This window comes from Rhinolophus sinicus, chromosome X (assembly GCF_036562045.2).
Source record: "Rhinolophus sinicus isolate RSC01 chromosome X, ASM3656204v1, whole genome shotgun sequence".
Taxonomy (NCBI): domain Eukaryota; kingdom Metazoa; phylum Chordata; class Mammalia; order Chiroptera; family Rhinolophidae; genus Rhinolophus; species Rhinolophus sinicus.
In genome coordinates this window covers 3,165,664-3,180,175 of record NC_133768.1, presented here as the reverse complement: position 1 = coordinate 3,180,175, position 14,512 = coordinate 3,165,664, and the positions used below count along the sequence as shown (strand labels likewise).

General features: G+C 43.6%; 1 protein-coding gene across 4 annotated transcripts in view; it reads right to left on the bottom strand.

The window, feature by feature from the left end:
- Positions 1–14,512, bottom strand: part of ANOS1 (anosmin 1) — a 415,357-nt gene that overhangs the window by 24,013 nt on the left and 376,832 nt on the right. For all 4 annotated transcript variants that reach the window (XM_074323216.1, XM_074323214.1, XM_019712772.2 and 1 more), the window contains 2 exons: positions 11,024–11,208; positions 8,526–8,655 (listed from right to left, as the gene is read on the bottom strand). In XM_074323216.1, the coding sequence (XP_074179317.1) occupies positions 8,526–8,655; positions 11,024–11,208 (315 nt within the window). The remainder of the gene's footprint in view (positions 1–8,525; positions 8,656–11,023; positions 11,209–14,512) is intronic.

Sequence of the window (14,512 nt, the reverse complement as noted above, 5' to 3'; positions counted from 1 at the left end):
CTGTCCCGTGTGTCTGCTCTGAAGGATTGTGTCCGCTCCTCACAGATTCCCACGGCCAAGCCATTTCCCGCCTTGCAAAATGGTTCCCTACATTATGAAGTAAGGCACATGCATGCTGTTGACTTAAAAATGAGGGAGAAACAAGCTGAGGTTCTAAGAATGCACACCTACATCTGACACGTTACATTTCATAATCTAATGAGGGGCCAACGCCCCCCAAAGAAAGTAAACATGTTAATCGTTTTAATGGGAAAAGTGTCTGTCATAACAGTCGAGTGCAGAGACTGACAAACTTTTCATGTAAAGGGGCAGAGAGGAAATATATAAGGCTGTGCAAACCGTACAGTCTCTGTTGCAATTACTAGCTCCGTCATTGTAGCTGGAAAGCAGCCACAGACAGTAGGTGTGCAAATGAGCACGGCTGCGTGCCAGTAAAACTATCTGTTTATCTGAGTTTGCACCACAGGCCACGCATTGCGAACCCAGACCCAGAGTCTTTCAAAAGCAGTAAGTAGCTTTTTGAAATTTGACACGAGCACTGTTTAGTTCTAATTTTACAAACATATGCTTGTACTTTGTGAATCAAGGGATGGCATTTTGTTCCCATTTTACAGATGAGGCAATCAAGGTCCAGAGAGTTTAATTCCCTTGTGCAAGCGTGTAGGGTGGGAGGGTCAGATACACAGCACAAGAGCTCCTCTGACCTCTCCCCTGGGAGGCTTCAGTCAGAGCACTTCTCCCCGATTTCATGTCCCTTTCTGCTTCCACTCCCTCTGTGATCTTTGCAATTATCCATAGAAACACATTTCAGAAAGCAGAGAACAAGTACATTTTCAAAGATCATTGAAATGGGAAGGGTGTACTGTCTCCCAATCACACACAATTTCATGATGTCCAGGGCAAAATATCCTGAGTATTTAGTATGAGTATCCAGCGTCAGCCTTGGAGAAAAATAGTCATTTCGATTAACGATCGTATGTGGTGCTCTGGGCAGAGGAAGGTGGAACGTTTGGGTTTCAGAAAGGTAGGTTTACGGTTTCCTCCCTTAACCGTTTCTGCTTAAGGCCACAGGTGACAAAGTAACACACAGGAAGGTTTATAGTAGTGGAATGACTTGTGCCCATGGTGGGTCAAGTGACCAGTAAAATCACTTGTCGTCAGCCTTGGAGAAACGCAGGTCTGTGACATCTCATGGGAAAAGAGCGCCCCTGCCTGGCCCGGGGTGGGGGGAACCCCATCACTCATTGGGAGGCAGCCTCCTCCAGGTTTTCAGATGATGCCTTCCGTTAAATATGAAAAGCTACCCCTGTCCATTAATGGAACAAGTGAGAGCCAAGAGGACGACCATTATAAACAAGTAAAAATTATAACAGATATAAAAGTTTTAAATATTGCAAATCGGTGGAGAGAGAGAAAGCAAAAATAGATATTCAAAGAAAATGAATGTTGATTTTATTTGCTTTCCTCCAACGATGGTCTCCATAGATCAAACTTCCCGCTGCAATGTATCATGGGAATATCTCTTAAGGCACATAACAGTGATCAAGGACAATCGTATTTTGAAAGCAATGATCGAACTAGTCACAAATTCCCCACCTCAATAGAAGGTTGGCTCTGAGATTTAAACTTTTTTTGCTTTCTAGGCTCCGCAGTTGGGATAGTTTTCTCTCCCTCACTAAAAAAGAGAAATCATTGTGCCTTCGCTGGACATGCAGCAACACGAAGTCTTTGAGAAGCTGCGATGCAGGCCAGTTTCCAGCCATTAGACAGTTTCCAGCAGACAGACAGGGAAGGCTTGTCCCTCGGAAAGGGCACATACAGAGCAGCTGCGGTGAGTGTACCAAGTGACGGGTCTTATGCAGGCCCCACAGGCACCTTAGGGCCACCCATGATGTGTGCTCTGGAGTAACACTCTGTCACATGCGCGTGGAACAACGTCCACCGCTGCTACACGCTGTGCAAACAGCACTGCCTGCTTCTTCTTTCGTTGATCACTTGTCCTCTACACGTGGTGGAATTAGGGGAAAAAGATGGTGAAAGACTCTGAACTTGGAGGAAGTGAATATAATAACTAGAAGTACTATAATACCTCAGGGTAACTAAAAGGAACGTGGTAACTAAGAGCTGGATTAGGTTAATGACAACGTAAGGTGGATTTAATTATTTTTTCTTTTAAGATCCCTTAAAAGTACCTTGTTTCATAATGTTCAACTGACGTCGACTGATCTTAAACAATCCAACAAATGTTTGCCTGCCTTTGGCCACACACAAAACCACGAATTCGGATTTTACAAAATACAATCCACAAAATTGGAGTTCTTCCTTGTCTCACTTCCCAGGTTCACATATAAATGTTGTCTCGATATCAGAAGCAGTTTATTCCCCCCAATCTGTAAACCTGTAAATAACATTGTGTAACAGGTAGTGGAAGTTAGTTATACATGCAGAGGGTGACAAAAAAACGTATACACATTTCAAGACAGGAAAAAGCTGTCGTTAAAATTGTAATACTCACTATATAGTGATAACGAAAGACGGATACAAGTCATATTTGACTTCTGCAATTACAAGAGGTGTTCAAAGTGGTTCCCATCAACGTAATTGTAATACCGTTTTTTTCCTTTCTTAAAATGTGTATACACTTTTTTTGGCACCCTCTGTATTTCCAATACAAAGCATGCAATATATGCATTTCCCCCCACACCCCGTTGAATAAAGGTGGACGTGATGCAGAAAAGGGAAAGCATCAATTTGCTGAAAAAGAAAACCAAGTAGAACATAGGAGCCAAACGTGCTTTTCCCACTGGCACCCATGTCATTCTCGATAGTTAAGCCACACGCTGGGCTCTGTGTTCGTTAGAAATCAGCGGTTTCCTTATTCTAAGGAGTGGACGTTGATGTGTAACTTGTCTGATGTCGGGGAAAGGTGACAGCAAGGGACAGAAGAAAGTGGACCCAGGAAAGCAGGCTGGTCGACCATTAGGAAGTGAGGAAGACAGCGGGAACATTCAACAACATCAGGACGCCTTCCATGAAATTCCACTCATGAACCGAATCATGTAGTCCTTTTAAACCATAATTCAAAGTTTGTGAGACGCATTCTACAATGGGAATCAGGCAGAGATTGAGTAAAACAAGAGGGACACAGCAGACCCTGTCAGTGCCCCAATCTTATTCTCTCACACTCAATCATTTCAGGGCCCGGCAGCTCAACTTCTCAATGCCAGCCTCCCTCCCTGAGCCTCCGTCTGGACCCACAGCAAGCTTTGCCCATGTAAAGGACGCATATGCCCCAGAACAGCCTCCACACCAGGGCTGAGCTCCCCGTGGGGACGAACCTCGGTGCCCCCTGGGGTAACTAGCCTAAGAATGAGGCTTTCACTTTCTTGCTTCTCTTCCCTGACATGCGTCCCTGTCCCCCACTGCTGGGTCCCTGGGTCACCTCCTAAATAAACCACTTCCCCTCAAAGCCATAAGCTAGACGGGCTTCTGAAAGAGCCCGGCTCCGATGGGGGATCTCCATGTGTCCCATTCCAGGGCAGCATGTGCCCTCCTCTGTGGGAATCCACCCCATCCTACTCCTGGGGTTCCGATGCTTCCTACGGTTTGCTCCCCGTGGGATGGGGTAGGAAGGCAGCACAGGCTTGTGGGCTAGAAAAGCACTTGGCCCAGGAGTCACCTAGGAAGGGAACTCACCACGGGAAGGACTGCCATTTCCATTTCTACGTAAAGAGACAAAAGGAACAGAGGGACCTTGGCCATGAGGCTATGAAATTATTTGTAATTTTGGTCTCTAATGTTGAAGTCCATTTTCCTTCTCAAGTACCGGGAGGAAAGAGAATAAACAGAATTGAAATAAGTCAATGTAGAAAGCATCCCAGCCTCTATGTTGGCCTTTCTGCTGCCAGCAAAAATTACTGACTTGACCCATTCTGTAATCACGCATTTCCTTTGAGGGGAGAGAGGGATTCGCAATAAAAATAGCCAGAAATGGTAAGCGCCTAGAAAAGAAAAAGCGTCTATGAACAATTTGGAATTGTCTATAAAAAAAAAGTATTCTAAGGGTTAAGTTACGGGAAAACAAGTGAGTGACAAGGAAATTAAGTTACTTAGTAGCCAATCCATCCTGGCAAACCACAGACTAATTTTGTATTTAAGCGTAAACATGAGGCAGAGAATGACAAATTCTTGGTTTTCCTACAAGAATCAGGATTATGGCCCCTGAACACCAGGCCGTGAGCCCAAACCGAATGAAATGCATTTTATCAAGTTTTTCTTTCCTTTTCCTTTTTCTTCTTTTTAATTAAAGTTTATTGGGGTGACAATGGTTAGTAAAGTTACATAGATTTCAGGTGTACAATTCTGTAATACCTCATCTGTAAATCCCATTGTGTGTTCACCACCCAGAGTCAGTTCTCCTTCCATCACCATATATTGGATCCTGTTTACCCTCATCTCCCACCCCCCTGCCTTTCCTTTTTCTATTTAATTTCACATTTATTTTCAGAGGTATTCACGGGAGGTGGAAAAAGTCCCTTCCCCTTTCTCGACCCACCTTTCCAGTGATCAATGCTGGCCGTCTACCCAACTCAAATACACTAGATAATGGCTTATACTCTGGGCAGAGTATTATTTTGGAAGTAATAATTCTTCCTCAAAGCAATTTTAAACCATTAGAAGACTTACAAATGGTACAGTTTCCATTCTGCAGCACAGCAGGAATAAATGGGCTTTTATTAAACGAAAATGCACGATTTTTGGAAACACTGCAGGTATGCTTAAAAGGCTGTTCTATTTCCTGCTTGTACAAACACACCCAGAATCCATAGTCCCATCCAGCTCACTGTGAGAAGCCTCCAGACTTTCATTGTTGCACTTCATACAAACCAAAAATGTCTGCAGAGAATTCACAGGAGGCTCTACTCTGGGTTCCCTGAAGGTGCATCTCAGAACGATGGGAATACAATGGATCCACTAAAGAGGTCAAGATGTTTCTTCCAGGACGAAAGGGCGAAAGGATAGTTCACCCTTTACAAGACGGTACCACATCTTTCCTAATTTACTCCAAGCTCATCAAATGCAGAAATGTGCCTTACTGGGGGGAAAGCATGTTAACAGTCTTATTGAAATATAGTTCACATACCATAAAGCTCACTCTTCTTAAGTGTACACTCCAATGATTTTGAGTATTTACTGAACTGTGTTACCGCCACCATCATCCAGTTTCACACTGATTCCATCACCCCCATGAGACCCTCCCCGCCTCACTGGGAAACGGGAAGGTAGAACTAAAGTTATTTTTGTGCTTTCAGCTTGTCATTTTATTCGTCACATTTCTGAACCACACCTATCGGAACGTCCAGCGTCCTGCAGCTCAGTGTATCTACTTATAAAGGCATGTGCAATTCATTGATGGAAAGACGTGGATGCCCAAAGACGGAAAGTTCCCTTCGGTATTCCCTTCTCTCAATAATCTCCGTTTGATTAATTCGCAATGCCACCCTTTCAGCGGTTTGTGACAAAGAACTCTGGAGTCGTTCTTGACCCTAGGAGCCACTGGCAAATTGTCCAGCCCCTATCAGACTTACCTGTCCGGGTGTATCCCCGAAGGCACTCACTCTGGCTTTGCAAACTTACCATTGTCTCTGACCAGCAACTCTGTGAGACAATGCTTATATGTCCCCTCCCCTTTGGCTTATTCGCAGCACATCAGTCTGAGTGGTCCTACCCAAATCAAGCCCCATCAGGACAGCTCTTTGCTCTCTCCCTCCCAGCCCCTATCTAACTCAGAGGAGAGCCACGCTCTTTGCAATGCCTGAGAAGACCCCACAAATCCACCTCCCTCCTTCTCTCAGCCTCCATCTCCCTCTGTACTCCCCCTGCTCCCCTGCCTCGTCCTCAGGCCACTCTGTCTGCTCTTCCAGGAATGCTGCAAGCTCAGTCCTGCCCCAGGACCTTTGCACCGGCCCTTTCCCAGAACTGGAATGCTCTCCCTTTCCATTGCTGCAATGCGGACCCCTTCACCTCCTTTATACAAACACCTCATTCTCAGCACAACTTTCTTGAGCCACCCTCCCTGAAACTGTAAAAAAGCAAACACCTACAGCTACATTGCCTATTCTGTTCTTTATTTTTATTATTCTCTGTTATTGCTCACTGCCGTACTAGGATAGTTTACTTATTAAAATTCTTTACTATTTCCTGTCGCCCCAAAGCAGAATGAGTGTGTGTGTGTGTGTGTGTGTGTGTTCCACAGAGCAGACATTTCTGTCTCTTTATTCACTTAATATCTCCAGTGTCTAGAATAAGGCCCGACACATAGTAGGTGCTTAATAAATACACATTGAAGAAAAGGCATGCAGCATGATTAATAAAATGACAAGCTGGAGACACAAAAATAAGTTTATTTTTACCTTCCCATTTCCCAGTGAGGCGGGGAGGGTCTCATGTGGGTGATGGAATCAGTGTGAAACTGGATGATGGTGGCGGTAACATAACTCACTAAATACTCAAACTCATTGGATTGTATACTTAAGAGGAGAGAGTTTTATGGTATGTAAAGTATTTTTCAATAAGATTGTTAACATGCTTTCCCCCCAGTAAGGCACATTTCTACATTTGATGAGATTTAAGAAAGAGTAAGAAAGATGTGGTACCGTCTTGTAAAGGGTGAACTATCCTTTCGATGTGTCCTGGAAGAAACATCTTGACCTCTTTAGTGGATCCATTGTATTCCCGTCGTTCTGAGATGCACCTTCAGGGAACCCAGAGTAGAGCCTCCAATGAATTGTCTGCAGACATTTTTGATTTGTAACAAGTGCAGGAATGAAAGTCTGGAGTGCTCGATGTTGAACGTATTTGTACAAGCAGGAAAGAGAACAACCTTTGAACGGTAACTGCCATGTTTCCCAAACTGGTGCAGTTTCATTCAACAAAAACCCCTTTAAATTCGTGGGCTGCAGCCCTAATTCTAGGCTATGAATGGGTCACATATTCTAGCAAGGACTGGGACAGCCTGGCCCTGCCACTGCTCCGGAATGGACGCCTTGTAGGCAGTTAGCAGTCACAGGGCTGGCCCTGGGGACAGTCAGAGGAGCTGTGTCCACGTGCCACCCAACTCTTAAAGGGATTCAGTGTCTGTCTCCAGAGGCTGGGAATGGTTTCTGTGTGATGTCCGAATCCATGGCTTTGATCTGAGAACACCAGAAGGGACCCTGCAGGCAAGCAGGCAGATGGTACCGTCGTGTGAGCACATCGTGCCCGCATTGCATTTGAACCAGAAAAGTCCAGGTGAAGCATTCCCCAGCCTTTGCTTGAGCCTCGCCTCCGGACCCACTGGTAATTCTCTATTTCACTTGTCTCTCTAAGTCATATGGAGACAGTCTCAAGACAAGGTTTGATTGTGTCTAATTTCTCTTTAAAGTCTGCTTAGTGTACTTGCCTCCGTCGAGAGTGGGGAGTGGGAAACGCACCTTCTCTTTCTAAAAAGCACTTTGTTTTTTTCCAAAGGAAGAGTTAAAAATCCACCACATACTCTGCCATTGAATCCAAACATGACATTATTTTGATTGCAAGTTTTCCACTTGAGACCTCTGACTCCGCAGAGAAAGCGGTGGTGATACTATATAGTGAGAAATGCACAGACGGGCTGAAACACATACATTTTCCCCACCCTGGTATAAAAAGGGCAGTTTACAGCCGCCAGTTCACACCTTCCTGTAATAAAAGACATATGACGATGGTATATGTCTTACATTATTCATTAATATCACAATGCACTTTGTTTAACATAAAGCTAAATTTGCGTCCCTGTAAGAGGATGGGTCTTAAGAAGTGAACAACACACTGAACCATGTCTGTGAAACAGGATCTTGATGAATAGCCAAGGGGCTGTATCATTCATTCACAAGGCTCCCAGCCATCGCCACACAAACGGAGAAATACACTGGGTGGTGTTATGAATATCTAGTCAAATGTGCTTCAGCTCTCACGGCCTGAACTCACCACACATGGGAAATAGTTAGTATCCACTGGCTTATTGCACAGAGGTTTTAAAATAGCAGTGAAGTTCGAACAGAACAGAATGAAAAAGTGACTCCGGAGGGGTTTCCACTCTGGATGTTACAAAAAGGAAAGAGATTAATTCACACGCAATTTCACAGTTGTTTCAAGAAAACCTGCACAGTCTAGCCCTGACGAAACCTTTCTCTCCAAAAATGAACTGAATTGTGCTTGTTGCAGAATCTGTGGAGGCAACAACTCGACAGGCGTTGATAACGGAAAACCACAACCCCAAAGTGGGGAAAACCCGGTTGTATTATCTTCTACGTCTCCAAGGCATACGCCCAGGGACCGCTTTAATCATAAATTCACAGGTGCCTTCAAACACACCTGGTCCCGTTCCCCAAGAACAACAAAGACACCTGTGGAGCAACCATAAATATCACTGTGGAAACATGATGATCAGCGTCCCACGTGAACCTGGGAGGAAGGCGACAGTATCCGGGCAGGAAAGCAGGACTGACCTTTGGAGGAACGGAAGTGTTTGCTGGGCGCCGTGAAGCCCCGTGTGCCATGCACGTTGACCGCTGCTACTCGGAACTGGTACCATCTGCTGGGTCGTATGTCACTCAGTGGAACGCGCTCATCTGTGGTCTGGGGAAATGGTACAAGAGCACAGAGCACCCTTTTACGGTGACACATCCAATGGGTGCCTGTGTGCAACACACACTAAGTTATCAGCCAACATGACACAGCCTCGGCCTCCCTCCACCCCTCTGCACAGGGGCGTCTAACAATGAGTTTTGGGACCAGTGACTATAAGGGAAGCTTTAGTCACCTAATTGCATTCATAGATATTGCACCCCAAAGAGTGCCTCTGCAAGTCAAAACCTTAGGACGTTTGCTTGGGTTGTGCTTAAATCTGGTGACTAAATACAGCGTTCAAGGGATTTAATCAATCAATTATAAAGACAAGTAAATATGTACATGAGCTAATCATTACAGTACGACAAGAAAATGAAATCGTCTTTAGAGGATAGAAAGTGCCTCTTTCACTGGCATGCCTGATTTAATTTTGGAAGTAGGCATGAGAACCCACACATTTGAAGCATGCTAACAGTTTCTGGAAGTCCATCGCAACCCAAGACTTTTTTATTTTTTTGAGTAAATCATGTAAAATCGGCAAGAACCCAACTGGGTTCCTGAGGGATGAGGTGTGTTAATATAACTTGCCCAACAATATATCCAAAGTCAAAAACTGGATGTGGGAAGGTCCATAGGTTTTGCTGTCGACGGCTACAGTTCCCAAATATCACATAACTTTGACAGTCTTCCTACTTCCCTCCCCCATCAAGCGAAGGGAGCATCTACCTGCTTTCAACAACGTTCCGTCAGAGATCTGAACATCTTTGCCTTGAATCACCAGGAATAAATGCCCCCAACCTGTGCCTCACCTACGGCTACTGACGAACTCGACGTGAGCTCAGTGGATAAAACTGGGGAAGGAGAATTGAGTTGCAGCCTCCCAAGCCTCAGTATAACCATTGATTGAAAAGGACCGTCACATTTTCTCATATCTAAAAGAAGCCAAACATTTCCAAGAGCAAAGGAAGAATATGAACTCAAACGTGGCTTTCTGCCTCGTTTGGCAGAATTGGAGACAACTCTTTTACCAACTTCATCATTGAGAATCTCAGCCTTGAATTTAGAAAACTAGAGTCAGCATAATATCCACAGCATTTAGCAGACAAGAAAAGGGAAGCGTTACATGTGCTAACTAGTAAAAATGCTAATGAAAATAATTCAAGATCTTTCCTCGTTCCGAAAACAAAGAGATGAAAGAAATGATCATATCAATTACTTTCATAAATCTTAAAATAGTTTCAAAAATTTACAAATGATACTGTACCTTTGTTTACGGGAGAGTACCATGTAAACCAAATAAAATTTTAGGCTGTTTTCTGTACAGTTTTCTATTTTATTAAAGCAATTTTTTTTTTTCACAAAATAGGTATAGAATAGAATTACTAAATTTATTTGACCAGTTTTTTTCTCCCCCTAATTTAAGTAGTTTCTTTTACACCAAACTTCTCATTTATGTTGCAGTCTCTCAGTTATTTTAGTGTTTATCCTCTTTGGGCTACTACTCTTGACAAAAGAACCAAATTCATGTCCCAAATACCTGAAAATTAAAATTTATATTTACTGAAAAAATAATGGGAATCTTATCCTTGGAGAAAAGTGATCTGATTGCCTCAGGCGAGAATGTTTGCCTATGGACGTACACACGGGAAGGCATTTTAGTTGTTGAAAAGCATGAAGCCTTTTCCTATGGAGAACTGATTCTTTTTCTATCTCCGCACCATGTTCTTGCAGCTGGTAGTCCATTTAACGGCTCTTGAAAAGAAAGAAAATATTTTGCTTTTCTCCTGCACGACACAGAAGAGGAAGAAACACTGCTAAGATAAACGCTGGGAGGGTTGCCATCCAGGGGGCGTATCAGCTTGTCAGTTGACCAAGACGGAAAAGAAAGCACTTAGAAAGATTTATGAGCTGCTGGCTACTTCCCACTAAGTAGTCTGTGATACGAATCTTACTCAGTGCTACCAAAGGTCTTTTGTGGAATAAAGGCTTAAATTTACGAGAAACAGAAGAGAACTCCCTTCCAAGATCAAATATCACATTAACTCATCCTAACTGGGTCGCGTTTCCCTTGCTCTAGTTGGTTTGAAGCTTATCTCAAGGAAATGTAGTTCTTGCAGGAAATAAATGTGAACGAACACTCAGATTAGAACATGATCTCCCTTCCACGTGTATTTTGAGCAAATTAAGCCAATAGTCAAGGTCCTAAATGTATTGGGTTATATCCACAGAGCTCTCCTGTCTTCAGCAGATATGTCCACATTTATATTGTTTTGGTAGTCAGGCTATTTTGACTGAGGCATGGCTGGTTAATTTTGTATCTGTAGGTGGGTAGTAGGCATCTCCTCAGGGGGGGAAACAACATCTCTGAAGCACTGACCTGGGCTACCGTCTGCCAATGTGTGGCGTCGTCTTCGCTCGGATGGATTCCAAAATTCCATCTTCTTTGTACCACATAGATCACAGGCTCAATTGAAATATTGAATTTCGAGGACCATTTAATCTCCAGCTGCCCGGACTGTAGTTCTGTGAATCGTAACTCTTTTCTGGGCTTCAGAGGGACACCTGAAACAGGACCAACGTCAATTAAAACAATCTGCATGGGACTCAAACCGAGGTGAAAGTTGAAGAAGAAAATCTGTAGACAAGACACATCTCATCTGATGAGAACTGATACTCGACTTCCTTTCATAAAAGTGGCTTCTCCCTGTCAAGGTTTCACATTTGAAATGTTCTAAGTGCATGCAGCCCATCACATTTCAAGAGTCTTAGCCCCTCTCTTTCAAGAGGGTCTAAAATTGATTCTTGATTCTGAATGAGATTTTTTTTTCTCCCCAGTAATCTCAAGAGCAATTTTTTTTTTCAACGTGCATTCTTCTGAATAAACGCTACCACTTGCACCACCGGATTCCATGTTAACCAGGGACACACAGGCAATACTCATAAAGAGTTTGAAGTCATTTTTGCCATGTCCGTGATATGTTCTAAAGTCCTTACAACATGGGTCCCAAGTTTGCTGTCGTTTCTCTCTCAGGGAGTTTTCCTTTCAAGGAAAACATTCGAAAACTCAATCCTCTCGTACGGTCACATCTCACAAGAACAACTTCCAAAGTGTGAGTCTCACAGACTCCACATCACCACTGGGGTGGGTCTCTCCTCTCGACTTAACGGTTTAAAACTGGAAAATGATGGATTTACGATGTTTGCATTTGGCATGTGTGAGTGTGTTGCTTCAAAAGTGCCTCACAGGTGTCTCACTGTAAAGCAGTTAATCATTCTGATTTCTTTCCCCCCCATCCCAAGCAAGCAAGTTGTCTGGTGATTGAAAGATTAAAGAACCACAGTTCAAAATTGTAGCCACCATGGAAAAGGAATTTAGAGCAAATTTGTGACACTCACAGGATATTGAAAACTAACTGACTTGGGTAGAGGCTATGGCATTATGACATTTAATGCCATCAAAACCAAGGACACCCGTTGCCATTAATATCATTTTCCATTGAGAATGTGCATTTACCTGAAGTGTGGACAACTCATTTGAGAAAGCCCAGAATGCCCTATTTCTTGAGTGTAAACAGAGAGGAAACTGGAAAATATGCAACTACAAACTATCGGTAAGATCCGATGCACATTAGTGACGTGGCTGCATTTCAACTCTTATTTTGATCTTAATTCAAGTTGACTCTTGCTTTGGGAAATTTTAAGGTCATTAAACATTTCGACGGATGGAGTTGGAAAATTTTTTAAATGGCATGTTTGTATCTGCTCAAAGGGTCATTAATTTTTGAAAACTGTTTTCTTAGAGAACACATTCCCCATCCCTTTAGCGTTTTCCATTTGGATCTGCTGATGGGTGATATCTACATGGTGCCCTTTGCTTCCCTAAAATGTTGTGTCACCTGATCCTGGTGTCTTTGAGAAGTGGGTGAAGGGTTAAGTATGTACAGTCTGAACATCAGTGAATAGTCTCAGGATGATTAAGTAAGTTGCCTGATGCCACGTTTCTCTCTGAATTCTCTGATTCCTTCCACCTTTTGAATTCGTATATGTCACTTAGGAAGGAGCAGAGAAGAGGTGGTTCTGATAGATCTGCAGACCCCTGGGGCATTCTGATGCTGTGTCCTTGACGTCCCGGTTGGGGTGGGTGGGACGTCACCGAGTCCGTCGTGGCTCCAGTCTAGCCACTCTGTAAGTGCTTTTCAAGTTGCTGTCCTAAACTTGCCTTACGTCCGGGGTCCTTCTGACTTCCAGGATGAGAATATTGGGTAAGCAAGTGACCCTCCAATCTAGTATGCCCAATCCTACCAAGAGACCCAGGCCCTGCATCCACCTGCCTGCTGACGGAAGATCTCCACACAAGTCCCGTCTCCAGTGCCTCTCCCCAAGACATGTCCCCTCCTCTGTGACATCTATCTTCACGGCAACTCTATGCGTCTGGATAGCTAACAGGTCTTGGAAACGTTGTGACTTGTGTTTGAACCTACCCACACCTCGTTGTGTGACTGCAGAGTATAACCCCAAGGATTCCCAAATCATTCTGTCTCCCTGGTGACCACCCAACATCTGTCTTTCCCTCTCCTGTCTGGCCTTCCATCCCATCGTCCTGTCAGTCAATCTTTGTTCGAATTCCCTCATCACAGTACTTGGTGGTTATTTTCCTAAAGGAGAGGAGCGTCCTTCACCTTCTCCAACTCTTCAATTGCATCCCATTTTCTATAGAATTTGTCCACCTCTCAGTCAGGGAATCTGTCTTTACGATTGACTGCCGCTCACCTTTCCATTGATCTCCTCTTGTATTTCACATATTTGTCACGCAGGCGACCTTTAAATCCACTTTTCTACAAACACACTGCCAGGTACTTCGTGCTACCGTGGCCTGCCTACGTTATTTTTTTTCACCGAAATGTCTTTCCTTCTATATTCTGACTAAAGACCCCGAATGCTTCCAGGCTTAGTCCAAACACCACCTCTCTGAGCCCCTTTCCCTACACCTCCCGGGTGGACATAAAGGCTCCCTTCTCCTGCCCCGTCCCCAATGTTTAGCCTGTAACTGTCAACAGGTGCATTGAACACCTCGTGCAACAGCAAGCTCATTTAACGACCCTGTGTTCCCCACTACGCTGCAGCCCCAGAGGTCGAGAAACGCATGCCCTTCATTCCCACAGCTCACAGTGACACAAGAGAGAATATTCTTCAATAGCAAGTGTTTGACAAAACATTTGCTGAAGAAATAGCCAAACTCACTTTCTTGTTCTGCACCCAAGAATACACCTGAGGAAATAAGCTGATACTGGAACATTTATGCAAATCTTTGCAGTGGTGGCCAATCCCTGCCTGCTGGAGAGTTACTTAGGGAAGGGGAAGAATTATCACACAGACCCTGTGATGCCATCTCAATCATATATTCTTCCCAGAAACTCACATCTCAAAAAAAAAAGAAACAAAAAAACCCCTCACATCTCTCTTTTCCATCAAAGTCATATTACTCAAACATTCAATCACTCTCACTTTTTAAGAGGTAAATACTGAATAAGAAATAAATCAATATTAGTAAGTTTACAAGATAGAATAGTTCTGTTGCACTGATAGTAGGACTTTTCCAGTTTTTTTTTTTTGTTTTTTTTTAAAGGACCGATTTCTGACAAATCCAGGGAGGATGAAAATCCCACAGTTAAAGGATGATTGATCTTAATCCAGACATATCTCTCTACTCTTTTCAGGGAACAACAACAACCAAAATTTTGTTCATTGTGATGTGAAACCAATCCCAACGAAATAATTGTTTTGTATCATTTCACACTGAAGGTGGGCTGGCAGGGACTAGACAAATATTTCTATTGAGGGGTTTACAGATACGGGAAGAGAGGGT